Below are 18,014 nucleotides of genomic sequence, written 5' to 3'. Positions count from 1 at the left end.
AGCCCGGAGCCGGCCCTGCTGCCCTCCCTACCCCCCCATTGCCTAGAGCCAAAGGGTGCTCAGCTAAACCCTGCCTGCTTTTTGTTTTCTGCAAAGCCATTACTGGTGGGGGGGAGGGATGAGAGGCAGTTGAGACGATTTAAAGATATGCATATAAGAAACTGCCTTGAAAATGCTGGTACTGTGGTTACTGTTTTTAATGTCATCCCACCTAAGTCGTGGCTGTGCACAGGGGCTTTCAGAAGCCATTATGCTGGCAGATGCTCCTGTGTGAGCATCTCTCAGGTGGGGAGGCTTACCTGCGGGGGCACAGGTGGGCTTTGGTGCCGGCAGGAGGCTCCTGCGAGGTGTGGCTGTGCTGGGGGGGGTTGTGGCTGCCCCCCGGCCGGCCCCCTTGGGTGGGTCTTTGGCAGGCAGGGCTGTCTTCAGGGCGGGCTGGTCTTCATTTCCAAAGGTCGAGCCTGTGGGAGGCAGATGGTGTGTTAATTATAACTTCATAAAAAATGGATGGACTTCCCGCCGTTTGCAATTGCCAAGGGATCCCAAGGCCATGCTTTTCTTTCAACCTTGACCTGACTGTCAGAGAGGGGCCCTGCCAAGTGTGTCTCTGGAATTGCATGTCACGCACCAATGTCTGCTGCTCCAATCCCCTGGCACAAATGTACCTGGCGCCCCTGAAGACTGTACACACGTGGTCAGATGGGCGTGGGTGAGCTGACTGGGCTCATGGATGCGCGTTTCTTTGAGAGCTCCCAGGGCACGTGCAGCCTTCAGTTGAAAGAGTGAGGGGCCCATAGGAGGTGAGAGTGAGAACATATGCTTGGACCACTAAATATTAGTCCAGGAAGTTTATTCAGAGTGTCCTGACACCCAGCTCATTCTACATTCAGGATGAGAGGCTGGGGGTGAAGGGGCTCGGTTGGGCTGGGCTGGAAGGAGATGGCAGAGTCTGAAACTCAGGAAAGTGTTTGAAAGGCAGACCGTGGGTATGCCAAGGCTTCACCAAACTGGGAGGATGCCAAAGTACAGTCTCGTTTATTTCAGAGGCATTTACTAATTACCCCAGTTTAAGACTCAACACAGAAATATGGGCTCGTTGTATATAGGACAGCGTGGTCACAACCCACCCCTCTCACACTGAGATGTGAGCCTGTGTTATATTCAAATATGTGAAGTTGTTGTGGCCCAAACTCCCCTTGGGGACTTTTCCAAAGCTTTCACTGGTCACTCATTGGTGGTCTCTTAAAGATGATGACGCCATAATCAAGTCCCTGTTAAAAGATAAATCTCCTTCTAAATACACCTCTGAGGACAGCAGCTGGCCTAATCGATGACACAGAGGCTTCCAGTTACCGGAATCACCACAGTCCCAGGCACACAACCATTCACCGTGGAAAATAAGCAATGACAGCTGGAAGAGTACACAGAATTTTAATGAAAGATTAATTTTTTTGTTTTCATCATTTTGAAAGGATAGTTACAGCCCTCTGTTTTGATAGGGTCTGCATAAAAATGATAACGTTATTAAAACGGCTTTAGCGTTCACGAAATTCAGGGGTTTTATTCGTTTAGAAGAAGAGATGAGTAAGAGACGGCTGCTTTTCTCCCTTTGAAGATCTGAGTGTCTGTTTAAAATTGCTGAGATTTGTTTTGTTTGTAAAGAAAAGCCTATTTAGGAAGGAAAAATAAAGACCATTCTATTCTTAAAACAGAATCTTGGCCCTCTCATTCGTTTAAGGAGCTGTACAAGGTTTTATGTCATTCTGGAAAGGCTAAGAGGATGCCTCTGACCGATGGACAGAGACAAATGCACTAAAACTCTCACAGAAGGACCAGTACTGTGTCTTGAACGGCAGATAGAAAAGCATACCCATGTTGGATCTAAACCCAGTCACGAGAAGGGACACCATGAGTTTGCAAAGCACTGAGCCTTAGCGTCTGAATTAAATAATGGGCTTACCAGGCCGATCCTAGAAATCTGAGACTCTCCAGAGGTTTGCATGATATTTCAGATGTGGAGAGGGCTCAGCCATTAGAAACATTTCACATGGAATTATCTAAAGTCCAGACTACCACACATCCTGGCAGAACAATCTACTCACTGAACTGTCTACTTCAAGGTGAATGAGCACAGAACTGTTCATACAGTCTTGTATTTAACAATTGAGTAAAGTTTCTTAAGGGAGCTATTTTGTATCATTTGTAGAGTTCAAATGCCCTTTTATTAAATCCTGCTGTGCCTGGCATCGTTCTTGCACATGAAATTGATTATAAAATGAACGTGTTGATGTAGACATTTAGCTGCTTTCCAGGCTGGGAAGTTATTTGTCTGTTTGAAGGATGAAGTGGCAAGGGAAGCTATGTACTCTCTACTGAGAGAGCCCTTGAATTACCAAAAGATAAAATAAAATGAAATGAAACTCTCGTCTTGTATATTATTGTGGGATACAGCTGGCAATAAACAGTTTCGCTCTTTGAAAAACAGCTTATGATGCCTAGTGATTAAAGAAGCATTATTCAGTAAGCGAAAGTACTCTGAATTTGGAAATGGCAGCTACATTCTACAAATGCTCCGAGTACTTTACAACAATGCTGACGATACAAAACTACTGCTTGGGAAGAGGAAGAAAACAACTGGAAACAAACAAACCCTGCCAGCGTGAGCCAGGGAAAAGTTCTGGAGGAAGCAATCACGGAAAATGGCTCATTCAGTCGTTCCATCCCCAATTAACCAGAATACGCTCTGGCCTGAATGGTCCAAGCAACTACTCCACTCACCCAGCTGGCCACCCATCAGCTACAGACTTGGGAGCCAGACGCCGTAAATGTAAACGCCATCTCCTCTAACTACCGGCCCTCCCTACCTCAGTTCCTTCATTTGTAAATGAGTATAACAGTGATCTACCTGGGACAACCACTGCTGGAATTCAGAGAGATAATATGAGGGAATTTAAAAAAATGATACAAGACGTAGGACAACAATGGCACTTAGAACAGTGTCTGGTATATTGCATGTTCTTACATATTCGTTAAGTGTTCATTTTAAGTTCAATGGCTCATCATTACATCCAATCAGTTTTTCACAGGTACTTGGAAACATTCAAAGATTAGTATCAGATGGGCCGCTCTAAGTGGGAAGAAAGGAAAAGATTCACATTATTGGTAACTCCCAGTCATTGGCTTGTCTTCACTTCTGGTGCCTTCATTCAGAAGTTTTTCATTTTGATGTAGTTGACTTTTATCAGTCTTTTTCTTCCTTCCTGGTGTGTTTTGTGTGTCTTAGACTTCATTCCCTATCCTGATATCATAAAGATGTTCTATTTTTCTTCTAAAAGTTTTAAACTTCTGTCTTTCACATGGAGAGTAACAATTCACGTGGAATGTATCCTGGGGTAGGGATCAACTTGTTGGTGTGGTTTTGTTCCCCATACACCCAACCGATTGTCCCAGATCTTATACTGGCTAGTCCATCTTCTCTCTGATCGCTGCTCTGCAGGCTGTCATATATCACGTCTCCCTAGAGGCTACCAAACAATTTCAAAAGTTCAGTAACTTGACACTTCAAAATTTTATTCCTTGTTCACAAATCATCTAACACAGGTGCTCCTGGGTGGTTTGCTATCCTGGGCAGCTCTCCTCCAAGCAGGAACTCAGGGATCCACGCTTCTTCCATCGAGGGCTTTTGTCCTACTCTAGGGTCCTCAAGAAACTTAAACATTTGGCTGGGCAAATGGGGAAAAAAATGGGGATTTATTCAGGGGAGGATTTTATGACCCAGACCTGGGAGTGGTGTGGGTCCCAACTATGTCAGACTTTTGCCTGGAATGCAGTCACAGGGGCCAAGAAGGGTGTCTGGGAAATGTAGCTCTGCTTATGCTTCAGAGATGCGGGAAATGGCTTGATAAGCAACTATTCACTCTCTGCCACACAAGGCTCCATTTTTGAGCTCTCTAATTTATTTGGCTGATCTCTTTGTCTATCACTATGCCAATACTGCACCATATTTAGTATTAAATATAAAGCCAGTATTGGTAGATTGAGCTATTGTAAAACAAACAACCCCAAACCCGTTCTACTTCAAAATGGTCTTTACTACCCTTGACTCTTTCACTCTTGCATATATTATAGAATTCACTTGTCAGGTTCCTTGAAAAATGGTCAGACCTTTCAATGAATGCCTTAAGTCTTTTTAGGAAAAAGACTTAACTGCAACATAACTGAGAAAGCCCAGATTTAACAGTTATACTTTCAGCACCATGTTATATAACAGAAGCACACAGAAGGCCCTGTCCTGAGAAAAACTAAACATCAAATCAAGTGGTTCTAAAATGGGGCATTTAAAAAATATGTGGAGGTATTTTGGATTGAAGGAATGATGACTTTCAGTGGATGGGGGCTGTAAATATATCTGTTCAAAAGCAGATATGGGGCAGGGCCAAGAAGAATGGGGACTCATAAATGTCAGCTGGGATGGGGTAACAGGTAGAGAGAAAAGACAATATTTTCCGTTGACAGTCCCATGTCATAAAGGAATTTCACTCTACTTTTCTTTATTCTGTTAGTTGCCACCTCATTCTATGTAATTCCCTTCCCTTGTCCATGCTGTCTCAAAGAGCTCCTCATGCCTGTTATGTTGCCACCACCAAAGTCTGAAGAATTCCTCTGCTCGTGTTAACAAAAGTATTACCGCCTCCCCCCTCAGCACTGGACAACAGCCATCAACCATAGAGAGCCAGGTCATCATATCAACAACGCACCATCTGGAAGGTCTGATAGCCTTCATTAGACTCTTAGAAATTGCAAGGTATATATTTCACCTGTTTACAGAATCCAACTTGGTCCAGTTCAATACATCAACCTAATCTTTCTCTTCAGAGCTATATTTTTGTCTCTTTAAATTCTTAGAACAACCAGGGGAAAGCGACTTTTTATTTTTTCTCCAGGGACAGCCTCTAGAGTCCAGTAGTTAGACAGTTTGAGGTGACTGATTTCATTTGTACCTCAACTGAGCTGGAGTCCTACCTCACACCATATACAAAAATTAACTAAAAATAGATCAAGGACCTAAATATAAGAGCTAAAACGATAAAGCAGGAGAAAACATTGACATAAATCTTCATGATCTTGGATTAGGCAGTGGTTTCTAAGACCTGACATCTAAAGCATAAGTAGCCATTCTAGTTTGCTAGCTACCAGAATGCAATATACCAGAAATGGAATGGTTTTTAAAAAGGGGAATTTAATAAGTTGCTAGTTTACAGTCTAAGGCCAAGAAAATGTCCCAATTAAAACAAGTCTATAGAAGTGTCCAATCAAAGGCATTCAGGGAAAGATACTTTGGTTCAAGAAGGCCGATGAAGTTCAGGGTTTCTTTCTCAAGTGAGAAGGCACATGGCGAACACAGTCACAGTTTCTCTCTCATCTGGAAGGGCACATGGCAAGCACAGTGTCATCGGCTAGCTTTCTCTCCTGGCTTCCTGTCTCATGAAGCTCCCTGGGAGGTGTTTTCCTTCTTGATCTCCAAAGCGCTGGCTAGTGGACTCACTGCTTTGTGGTACTGCAGCATTCTCTGCTCTGAATCTATTTCATTCTCCAAAATGTTTCCTCTTTTATAGGACTTCAGAAACGAATCAAGACCTACCCAAATTGAGGGAGAGAAGCCTCTACCTAATCCAGTATAACAACCACTCTTGATTAAATCAAATCTCCAGGGAGATGATCTAATTACAGTTTCAAACATACAATACTAAATAGGGATTAGAAGAAATGGCTGCCTTTACAAAATGGGATTAGGATTAAAACATGGCTTTTCTAGGGTACATAAATCCTTTCAAACCAGCACAGTAGCCAAAGGAAAAAATTAATATTATAAAAAACAAAACAACACTTTTGTACTTCAAAGGACCATCTAGAGTAAAAAGACAATCCACAGAGTGGGAGAAAATATGTGCAAGTTATATAAAAATGAAAAGGGTAGGGTATCCAGAATATACAAAGAACTTTTACAAAACTCAGCAATACAAAGACAGCCCAATGAAAACTGAGCAAAAAATTTGAGCAGGCATTGCTCCAAAGAAGACATATAAATGGCACATGATGTAAAGCCCCGAAACATTAGTCATTAGGGAAATGTAACTCAAAACTATAAGATACCATCTCATATGCAGTAAGATGACTAAAATAAAAAATATGGGCAACACCAAGTGCTGGAAAGATGTGGAAATACTGGAGGATGTGGAGAAATTGGAGCCCTCACACATTATTGGCGGAATTGTAAATAATGTAGCTTCTTTGGAAAACAGCATGGCAGTTCCTCAACAGGTTAAACATAGAGCTACTGTGTGAATAAAAGAACACACGTCCACACAAAAACCTGCACATGACTGATCATGGTAGCCTTATGCACGTAGTCAAAAGGTAGAAACGACCTGAATGTCCATCACGTGATGAATGGAGAAATGAAATAGGACGCATTCATACAGTGGAAAACTATTCGGCTGAAAAAAATGATGAAGAGCTGATGCATGCTACAATATGGATGAAACATGAAAACATTTTGCTAAATGAAAGAAGCCAGACTCAAAATGTCACCTAGTGTGATTCCATTTATATAAACTATCCAGACTAGCTAAATCTATAGAGACAGAAAGTAGATGAGTGGTGCCAGGGGCTGGGGGGAGGGGTGGGACTGGGGGGGAGGGGAGGAAATGTGAATTGATGGTTAATTGATATGCGGTTTCTTTTGGGGGTGATGATAATGTTCTGGAATTAGATAGTGGTGACGGTTGTATAACCTTGTGAAAATACTAAAATCCATTAAGTTGTCTACTTTAAAAGGGTGAATTTAATGGTATGTGAATTATATATTAATAAAAATATTCTTATCTATAATATCTCTTCCCTGTATCTCTGGCTGGAATGAGGACCCGAGATTGTGCTTCAACTCTACACCTCTCGCCTGTAGGCTCCTGGTTTTCTTTTCTCAATTATTATTATTTTTTGTATTATTCACCATCTCTATGCACATCCCTGCACAGTGGTCTCATTCAGTCTTCCCGGGACCCTGTTTCCTGATGGTGTCCTGCACACTACAAAAATAAAGACGATGTCTGCCACTCCCCCCAGAGCATCCTGTTCGTTATCTACAGCAGGGATCCAACTTATAGGATGAAGGGGATATTCAATTTGCCCCTAACCCCACACTTCTCATCCACTGCCCCCAAATTAGATGTGAGTCTGAGCTTTGTTACAGAGAGAGGGAACCATGGGCAACTCCAGGCCCCCAAATCCTAGCTAAAGGAATGAAAGTCTCATGGAGAATTTCAGGCACCAGGAGGGGGAAAGTGGATTTACTGGACACTTGACTCTCCCCTACAAAGTAATGAGTTGAGCCCGATCAGCTCCTGTACAGGCTGGTTCTGTGACTGAAGTCAGGATGAGAACTCAGGGTTCTTGGTCCATCCGCCAGTGTTCTTTTCACTATTTCACAGTGTTCTTTCCTCATTTAATTCATTTATTGGGAATGCCAAAAATGAGCCTGAATTTTACAAAGAATAATAGCAATGTGGGACAAACAACCAGACCAGAATGGGCTTCCTAAGAGGAAGGCTGTAGTAGAAAAGTAAAATAGTTATTGATAATATGATGCATTTTATTATTAAGAATATAATATAAGAAACGCAGTTCACTGATTTTGAATATTTACCCATATTATAATGATTAAACTACTTTCTTCACTGATTTTTTCTCAACAGTCTCAGGCAATCAAGTGGAATAATGTTATGGCTGCGTGATTACCTAAAGGATGCCTATTTCATTGATTTAGCAGCATTTGTCACTGGGTGATAAAGTCTAGATTAATTATTAAATATCAACTGAGTGTTTTATCTTCCACCCTTTGCATATTTAACCCAGGTGTATATATTTTCTCCCACTCCAAAGCTAAAGTAAATCTGATATCCTGCCATTTCGGTAAAACTGCTTCTTTATCAAAATGAAATATTTTACTTGGGAAAATTGAGATTCCAGGGGGAAAAGGTTAGATATGAAAAGTTTCAAATTCTGGATTCTCACGCCAAGAAGAATTGTAGAAATGAAGAAAGTTTTTAAAGAAGATTCAAGTCAGAAATGCTGATGGCTAGCCTTGCCCTTGCATAAATCCTTACATCCTCCATCCATTAAACATTTGTTAGTTACTAGAGATGTCTGGAGAGGAGGAAAAGCCAGGTATAAAGAAAGGCTTGGCTGGGCATGGGGAAGGCACGTGTACTTCCTTCTCGTGTGGCTTCTCTGTGTGAGCTCCTCATCCTCTCTCCCCTTGCCAACCTCACCCTCCACCCTCCTTCACTCAGAAGCTGTTGCTGGGACAGAAAGTAAACATCAGACTCTGATCAGAAGAAGCTGGCAGTGGCTGAGTGGAGATCAGGAACTGAAAAGGAATTTTAAAGTTATAATTCAAGTCCCAAAATGAAACTCAAAGACTGACATCATCAAATCCAGGAGATGGCTTGAAAGAAGGATGAGGATGGATTTGACTTTGATCACCTAATTTTATTTTCCATGGCAAAACCCCTCTGAAACTTCTGTTTGCAACTGAGTTGAGTGCAATCAGTGTGAGAGGGCCCCAGAGGGGACATGCTCCCTGCAGGCTACCTGCAGTGCATGACACACCTGGCTGGCCCCGAGGGCCTGGGGCAGCCCTGACATAAGGTAGCACCTGCTGTTTGCTCAGGTGGCTTCAGGCCAGGTGCCAGCCACGGGGGTCAATCAGGGGAAGGCCAAGGGACAAGAGCTGCTGTGCACAGGCTCACGAGCTCCCACCAGCCCTACCCTGTGCCTCTTCCCTGGTGACAAGAGGAAATGTCAGAAGGAGGGGCAGGCCAGAGACGGACGGAGGCATCGGGGTTCAGTGCGGTGGCTCCGGCCTCACCTCTGCGAATTTCTCTGCCCGCCCGCTCGGTGCAGGGTTCCCTCTGGCAGCCAAGCTGCTCCTTGGGCCTTCACGTCACGGCCCGGGAAGTTTTAGCTGCCTTTGGGATGGGTTCCACACAGGAGGCCCCTGTGGAGGCATCCTGATGCACTGAAGTTAACTCTTTTTTTCCCATCCTTACTTATCCTTTTAAAAAGTTTATTCTATTATATTGTATGAGTTAATGTAAGACATTAAACACTTTTTCTGAACTTGAGGGATATCAATAACAACAGCCACTGATTTACAGTGTTAGTCCACTGAATCTTTTCTTTGTTTTTTTGGAGTAAGCAGGCAGGACATTTATTGAGAATACACGTGAGGGGACCCTTGGGCACTCTCACAAAGGCAGAGGTGAGGGGACCCTTGGGCACTCTCACAAAGGCAGAGGTGAGGGTGGTGGGAGGCCCTGGCGATGTGGGGCTGTTTGCTTCTGCAGCTCAACATGTTTCCCTAGTCCCTCCCCTTCCTTGTTCCAGCTCTCGCTCCAGCCTCCCTTCCCTCCAGGGCGGTGCCCAGTGCCCGGTGGTGGACAGCACATTTTGGGGGGTGGGCTGGCTGCACCCTTCTCCGCAGATGACTCACTCAGGTGGCTCCTCTGCCCCCAGGTGTGCTTGTTGCTGTCCTTTACTGTTCTAGTTCGCTAGCTGCCGGAATGCAATATACCAGGCATGGAATGGCTTTTACAAAGGGGAATTTAATAAGTTCCTAGTTTACAGTTCTATGGCTGTGAAATTGTCCAAATTAAAACAAGTCTATAGGCGTGTCCAATCCAGGACATCCAGGGAGAGATACCTTGGTTGAAGAAGGCCAATGAGGTTCAGGGTTTCTCTCTCAGCTGGAAGGGCACATGGTGAACTTGGTGGCCTCTGCTGGCTTTCTCTCCAGGCCTCTTGTTTCATGAAGATCCCCAGGAGGCGTTTTCATTCTTCAACTCCAAAAGTTGCTGGCCGGTGGACTCTCTGCTTTGTGGCTCTGTAGTGTTCTGAAGCTTTCTCCAAAATACTTCTTCTTTTATAGGATTCCAGTAAATGAATCAAGACCCACCTGGAATGGGTGGAGACACGTCTCCACCTAATCAAGTTTAATACCCACACTTGATTGAGTTACATCTCCATGGAGATAATCTAATTAAAGTTTCCTATATATAGTACTGAATAGAGATTAGAAGAAATGGCTGCCTTTACAAAAATGGGGTTAGAATTAAAGCATGGCTTTTCTAGGGTACATACATCCTTTCAAACCAGCACAGTCACGGACCCTTTCTCCTTGAGGCCCGACCACTTCAGGAGTTTGTCCGTTGCTCAGCCAGCACTGCCCTGACTCTAACTCCCGAAGACTCCTAACGCCCCCTAATCGTCAGGGCATCCAGGTGGTGGGTAGCTCTCCTGTGACTGCTTCACGGGTGGGTGGCCCTGCTCGGGGGGCAGAGGAGCGTCTGGCTGTGCTCGTGGCAGGGCTGGGTGAGAGGGAACAGCAGCCTAAGCCGGGTGAGGAGGGGTTTACTGAGGAAGGTTTTTAATCTGGAAGAAACAAACTCAGTGAGGAGTTTAAAAATGCAAGGGTCGACTGATAGTAAGAGGAGGATGGAAGGGAGTGGGCCTAGGAGAAGCAGTAGCCATGAGAGGCTGGGGAAGGGAAGGAAATGGCCATTCCGCAGGTCTGAGAGTGAATTCTAACTGGGCGGCTCGCCCGGCTTAACTGGGGAAGAAGAGGGTGCATGTGACAAGTTAAGGGATGCTGGGATGAGGCTTAGAAGGGGCTCGATTGATCAGATTGCAGCTTTGCCTGCCATGTTGGTCTGGTTACTTCCTCGAGAGTTAGTATTTTTTTTCTGCAGCCAGAGCATTGAATTATAACTATTTCTGTTGGCAAGAGAACGGAATTTAAGAGATTGAGTATTTCTTGGTGGTGCTTAATTGGGAGAGAGCCTTGCTCTTTCTACACTGCTCTTTGAGCATAAGGGACTAGGAAGCCACGGCATTTTTGCTTTTTGCTAGTTTTAGAGCTCAAACAAGGCCAATTAGTTTTGCTTTTTAAGATGAAGTCCCTAGGGGCAGGGCTTTGGCTTCACTTTACTTTGACTGACTATTGCATACTTTGCTTTCTTTGTTTTTTTTTCGCTAATGAAGCCACTTTGAAAAATAAAAATACTTGATAAAATACAGCAGAAGTTTTCCTGTTTTACCTTTACACATTTACTAGGGTTATGTTAATTAACAGGTAGAAGATAATTTATATTTTTGCCTTTTTTCTCTTTTAAAGTTCTTTTTGTTGATGATGAAGCTCTGACTTACAGCTGACCACATGTACTCTTAGAGAAGTCTTAGAGTAGTGTAACAGATAAGTAAACTTGGTTATTATAAGACTAGTATTAGAATATAACATGGACAGTGAGAATATTGTTACGTTTTTAGGAATTGCATACAATTTCTAAATATATGACAAAATTTACCTTAACAGAAGGATAGTGTTTTAGTTTGTTAGCTGCTGGAATGCAACATACCAGAAACAGAACAGCTTTTAAAAAGGGGAATTTAATAAGTTGCTAGTTTACAGTTCTAGGGCCGAGAGAATGTTCCAATTAAAACAAATCTATAGAAATGTCCAATCAAAGGCATCCAGGGAAAGATACTTTGGTTCAAGAAGGCCAATGAAGTTCAGAGTTTCCCTTTCAAGTGAGAAGGCACATGGCAAACACAGTCAGGGTTCCTCTCTCATCTGGAAGGGCACATGGTGAACAGTGTCATCTGCTAGCTTCTTCTCCTGACTTCCTGTTTCATGAAGCTCCCTGAGAGGCATTTTCTTTCTTCATCTCCAAAGGTTGCTGGCTGGTGGACTCTGCTTCTCGTGGCTATGTCGTTCTGCTCTGCTCTCTCTGAATCGCCTCATTCTCCAAAATGTTTCCCTTTTATAGGACTTCAGAAACTAATCAAGACCCACCCAAATGGGCAGAGACACGCCTCTTCCTAATCCAGTTAACAACCACTCTGGATTAAATCACATCTCCAGGGAGATAATCTTTTTTATAGTTTCATACATACAATGCTGAATAAGGATTAGAAGAAATGGCTGCCTTTACAAAATGGGATTAGGATTAAAACATGGCTTTTCTAGGGTACATACATCATTTCAAACCAGCACAGATAGCAAATTTCTTCAAACTATTATAACATTTCCTAAGCACTTTTTAACATAAAACTATTTTATATTACCTCTCACCTTTACAAGGTGAGAGAATAAATCCTTTGCAACAATTTCCCTTTAAGAGTGAGAAGACGTATCTTTTGAAATAAAGGATGAGGTGGTCAACATAAACATTAGCAAGGATATTATTTTGATATAATTTTTTTTCTTTGACAGTCCATTGAACCTTAATCTCCTCTGAAGAAAGAGAAATGGCAGGCGCGATGTAATTTACTAGCCTTTTATCCCCTCTCTTGTGCAGAAAGGCAGATATTTCCACTGCCAGAAACAGGATCACGCGTGTGGACGACTGACAAGTGGGCCCTGGAGGGTGGCTGCTAGTTGTTATGCTAATAGTAGAATCTAAGTTAGACTCGACTGTGCTTGTAACTTTTATTATTTAATCATAGTTCTGAGCTCTTCCTGAAGCCCTGTTCTGACACTGTCCAGTTCCCCTGGGGCTTATGTCTAGCGGGTAGAGGTGGACATAAATAAGAAGCATCTTAAGTAAGTAAACTACACAGGTAATTATACTTTACAAGCATAAAGTGCAGTGAAGGAAGTGTGGGGAGAGGGCTGCAGCCTGGGGAGACCTCACGTGCAGGGGGCACTGACGCCAGGACTGGGCAGAGGTGCGGGTGAGCCTGGAGGAAAGCACTGAAGGCCGGGGTGGAGCCAGAGTGGCTGCGAGCAGGGTGCGGCCAGGCCAGGCTGGGTGTGGCAGAGGCAGGAGGACGAGGGGCCAGCAGGAGGGCTGCGATCAGAGCCGGGGGGTGGAGATCTGGAGGGCTGTGCAGAGTCCACAAAGCCTTAGGCCTTGACAACGAGCAAGAAGGGGTCATTGGAGGGGAAGAGTGACAGGATTTAAATCCTAGTGTCTCCTTTCCTGTTGGCCCCTTCTTCCCCAAATGAGCGCAGATACGCCGATATTAATGGAAAAGCCCTTCCCTCAAATCTGCTACCATCACCAACACCATACACTTTTCCATGTTGCCTAAACTTCTCACACAGCTCACTGTCGCGTCCACATTCTTGCTACTCACGCATTTTGTAATCTGATCTCTACTTCTTGTAACATAAATGTGTTAGTTACCAAATCCAACAGTCTTTTCTTAGTTTTTATTTTCCTTAACTGACTGGCAGCCTGTTAAGCTCAGACCACACTTTCCCTCTTAACATTCACGCTTTCCATGCACGTTCTTTCTTCTTCATGGACATTCATTCTCTTTCCAGGGCTCAGGCACAGGCGCGCTGGCAGCTGGGCTTCTCCTCTCCTCTCCCTACCCTTCTCCTTTGGGGGGCTCATTGGTTCTCATGGCAGGAATGTCCACATGACATATGGTCCAAGCTGTGATGTACATAAACCCCTGAGCCAGTCTGAAACTGCTGCGTACCCTAGAAAAGCCATGTTCTTTAATCGTGATTTGATATTGCAGAGTGGGATCTTTTTAATTAGGTGGTTTCCATGGAGATGTGTCTCTATTCATTCAAGGTAGGGGTGCTTACTGGAGTCCTTTAGGAGGGACCCATTTTAGAGAAAGCTCAAAGTTGACACAGAGAGAGACGTCTGGATATGCAGAAAGAAAACACACCCAGGGAAGCTGTTTTGAAACCAGAAGCCAAAGGACCAGCAGACACCAGCCACGTGCCTTCCCAGTTGACAGAAGGCTTCCGGACCCATCAGCCTCTCTTGAGCCAAGGCATCTTTCTCTGGATGCCGTAGTTTGGACATTTTGGTTACCTTAGAGCTGTAACTTAATATATTCCCTTTTTTAAAGCCAACCCATTTTATTGCATTCCAGCAGCATTAGGAAACCAAACACCACCCATCTGCCTAGTAGCAGGCTTGCATTTTCAACAGGTCCACTGGAATAATCTGGTGAAATTACACATTTAATGTAATTATCTATTAAAATCATTCATTTATTAAATGCTGATTGCATCCTGTGTACCAGGTTGTGTACTGGGCAGGGGACACAGGACAGACATGGGCCTGTCCTAACTTACTTTCCAGTGTGGGTGAGAGACATACAAGGGCCAGAACTAGAGGACAAACTCCAGGTGAACAAGGGGAAGCCTCCATAGGTGGAGAAGTTGGGAAGACCTCTTGGAGGAGGTGACACCTAAAACAAACATCTCTCAGCTGCACACTGTCTCGACTCCTTTTATTCTGTATTATTGATGATGTCAGTGTTGATCTGAGAACCTAGAATTAAAGGGTCAGCATCTCCCTGACTCCTTCACTTTCCCTTGAATCAACCAATGCAACCAGTGTGCTACTGCTTCCGTCACGGACACCAAAGCCAACTCCCTGTAGGTCCTGTGGCCAGGGCCCAGGCCAGCCCTGACGTCACCCCCCTGAATGACAGTGACTGGCTCCTCTCCTTTCCAGGCTCCCCCTGTCCTCCCTATGTCTCCCATGGTTCTTCCTGGAGCCTGAGTCTGCCCAAACGATCTTTTATGCAAAAATTTCAAGGGGCCCACCATGGTCTTTCATGTAAAGTCCACACTCCTCCTGGCCTCCAGATCCCTAGTGTCCTAGTGTCTCCTTCTTGCCCTACTTCCTACCACTATCAGGCCCCGTATCGACTCCTAGCAAGGAGGGACCCCTGGGAGCTCCTGTTCTACCATACACAGGGCTGGTACTGAATGGATACTTGCTATACAAACAAATAAATTATTGAATGCAAATCTGTCTCCTAGGGCTTTGCTTCCTTGACAGCCACTCCTTTCTCTTCATTTCTGAACCTTTCTAATTCACAGTGGCCACCGCCAAGGTGGGCGTCAGATAGAGTCTGGAGGTCTTCAAAGCATTAAAAGTTGTTTTTGTATTACAGATGTTATAGGATTACAGAAAAATCATGCAGAAAATATAAAATTCCAATATATCTCTGCCACACCTGTAGTTTATCCTATTAACTGTTTGTATCAATGTAGTACATTGTTACAACTGATGAGAGAATATTATAATTCTACTAACTATAGCTCATAGTTTGCATTAGGGTACACAGTGTCTGTTGTTTAGTCCTGTATTTTTTTTTAAATTGTGTTTTAGTTGCATAAATTATACCCAAATTTTCCCCCTTTTAACTACATTCAACTATACAATTCAATGTTGCAAAGTACATTCACAGTGTTTTGTTTCCATCACCGCCATCATTACTAAAATTCTGTATCACCCCAAACTGAAACACTAACTAAGGAGCATTGATTCACCATTCCCTATGCTAACCACCACCCTTGGTAACACCTGTCTTCTAGTTTCTGACTCTCTGAGTTTGTTATTCTAATTATTTCATATCGATGAGATCATATGATATTCGTCCTTCTCTGTCTGGCTTATTTCACTCAACATGATTTATCTTCAAGGTTCATTCACGTTGTTGCATATATCAGAACTTCATTCTGTTTAAGCCTGAGTAATATTCCACTGCACATATTTACCACATTTCGTTTAAACGTCCATCTGTGGATGGACACTTGGGTGGCTTTTGTCTTTTGGCAACTGTGTATCATGTCACTGTGAACATTCAGTGTGAAAATATTCCTTTAAGTTCCTGCTTTCAATTCTTTGGGGTATACGCCTAGAAGTGGGACTGTTGGGTCATACGGTAATTCTATACTTAGCTTTCTGAGGAAACTGCCAAACTATTTCCTACAGTGGCTGCACCATGTCACATTCCTATTAACGAGCGAGTGCTCTCATTTTTTCACAAGCTCTCCAACACTTATTTCCTGTTTTGTTTTTTCAATAGTAGCCATTCTAATGAGTGTGAAATGGTATAGCATTTTGGTTTTGATTTGCATTTCACACATAGTCAATGAATAATGAAAATAATGATATTTTCATATTCAGTTTTTGGCCATTTGTGTATTTTCTTTGAAGAAATGTCTTATCAACTCTTTGGCCTGTTTCTTTTTTAAATTGGGATGTTTATCTTTTTGTTGTTCAATTGTAGGATTTCTTTACATATTCTGGATTTTAAACCCTTATCAGATACATGGTTTCCAAATATTTTCTCCCATTCTGTTGGCTGTCATTTTACTTTCATGATAAAGTTCTTTGATGCACAAACATCTTTAATTTTAATGAAGTCCGACTTTCCTTTTCTTGCTCTGCTTTGGGTGTAAAGACTAAGAAACCATTGGGTAACGCAAGGTCCTTTTGTTGTGCTCTCTGTTTTCTGCTAAAGGTTTTATATAGTTTTGGTTCTAAAATTTAGGTCTTTAACCCATTTTGAGTTAATTTTTCAATATGGTGTGAGGTAAGTGTCCAACTCCATTTTTTTGCAAAGAGACATCCAGTTTTCCCAGCACCAACTGTTAAAGAGACTACTCTTTCCCCATTGAATGGATTTGGCACCCATGTCAAAAATCCATTGGCCATGGATGTGAGGGTCTATTTCTGAACTCTCGATTTGATTCCATTCACATATAAGTATATCCTAGTACCCATATCATGCAGTTTTGATTACTGCAGCTTGGTAATAAGTTTTAAAATTGGGAAATATGAGTCCTTTAGCTCTGTTCTTCATTTTCAGGATGGTTTTGGCTATCTGGGGGCCCCTTATCCTTCCTTGTATATTTGATGATTGGCTTTTCCATTTCTGCAAATAAGGCTGTTGGAATTTTGATTGAGATTGTAGTGGATCTGTAAATCACTTAGGTTAGATTTGATATCTTAAAAATACTTATTCAGTCTTCCAATCCCAATGTGCTTCCATTTGTTTAGGCCTTCTTTATTACTTTTAGAAAGTTTTGTAGTTTTCCATGCATAAATCCTTTATTTCCTTTGCCAAAGATATTCTAGATATTTGATTCTTTTGGTTGCTATTGTAAATAGATCTTTTTCTTGATTTCTTCTTTAGACTGTCCGTTACTAGCATACAGAAACGCTTCTGATTTTTTTTTATTAATTAAAAAAAATTACAAGAAACACAAACATTCCCAACACATACACTCAGCAATTCACAATATCATCACATAGTTGCATATTCATCATCATGATCATTTCCCAGAACATTAGCATCAATTCAGAAAAAGACAACAGAAAAATATAACAAACAGAAAAAAAAAAAATTTTTACAGGCCATATCCCTTACTAATCCCTTTCATTGATCACTAGCATTTCAAACTAAATCTATTTTAACATTTGTTCCCCCTATTATTTATTTTTATTCCATATGTTCCTCTCGTCTGTTGACAAGATAGATAAAAGGAGCATCAGACACAAGGTTTTCACAATCACACAGTCACATTGTGAAAGCTATATCATTATGCAATCACCATCAAGAACCATGGCTACTGGAACACAGCTCTACATTTTCAGGCAGTTCCCTCCAGCCTCTCCATTATATCTTGGACAACAAGGTGATATCTACTTAATGCATAAGAATAACCTCCAGGAAAACCTCTCGACTCTGGAATCTCTCAGCCATTGACACTTTGTCTCATTTCACTCTCCCCCCTTTTGGTCGAGAAGGTTTTCTCAATCCCTTGATGCTACATCTCAGCTCATTCTGGGGATTTCTGTCCCACGCTGCCAGGAAGATCCACACCCCTGGTAGTCATGTCCCACGTAGACAGGGGGAGGGTGGTGTCTGCTTGCTGTGTTGGCTGGAGAGAGAGGCCACATCTGAGCAACAAAAGAAGTTCTCTTGGGGGTGACTCTTAAGCTTAACTTTAAGTAGGCTTGACCTATCCCCTGTGGGGTTAAGTTTCATATGAACAAACCCCAGGACTGGGGGCTCAGCCTATAGCTTTGGTTGTCCACACTGCTTGTGAGAATATCAAGAATTCAACTTGGGGAAGTTGAGTTTTCCCCCCTTCTCAACATTCCCCAAAGGGGATTTTGCAAATA

At 42.8% G+C, this 18,014-nt stretch overlaps 1 protein-coding gene across 4 annotated transcripts in view; it reads right to left on the bottom strand.

Annotated features, from left to right (window-relative positions):
* MTUS2 (microtubule associated scaffold protein 2) overlaps positions 1-18,014 on the bottom strand; it is a 565,128-nt gene that overhangs the window by 165,169 nt on the left and 381,945 nt on the right. For all 4 annotated transcript variants that reach the window (XM_077158944.1, XM_077158945.1, XM_077158947.1 and 1 more), the window contains one exon: positions 300-461. In XM_077158944.1, coding sequence (XP_077015059.1) covers positions 300-461 — 162 coding nt within the window. The remainder of the gene's footprint in view (positions 1-299; positions 462-18,014) is intronic.

This window comes from Tamandua tetradactyla, chromosome 4 (genome assembly GCF_023851605.1).
Source record: "Tamandua tetradactyla isolate mTamTet1 chromosome 4, mTamTet1.pri, whole genome shotgun sequence".
Lineage (NCBI taxonomy): Eukaryota > Metazoa > Chordata > Mammalia > Pilosa > Myrmecophagidae > Tamandua > Tamandua tetradactyla.
Note: the sequence above shows the minus strand (reverse complement) of the source record. Positions and strands in the feature narration are given on the sequence as shown.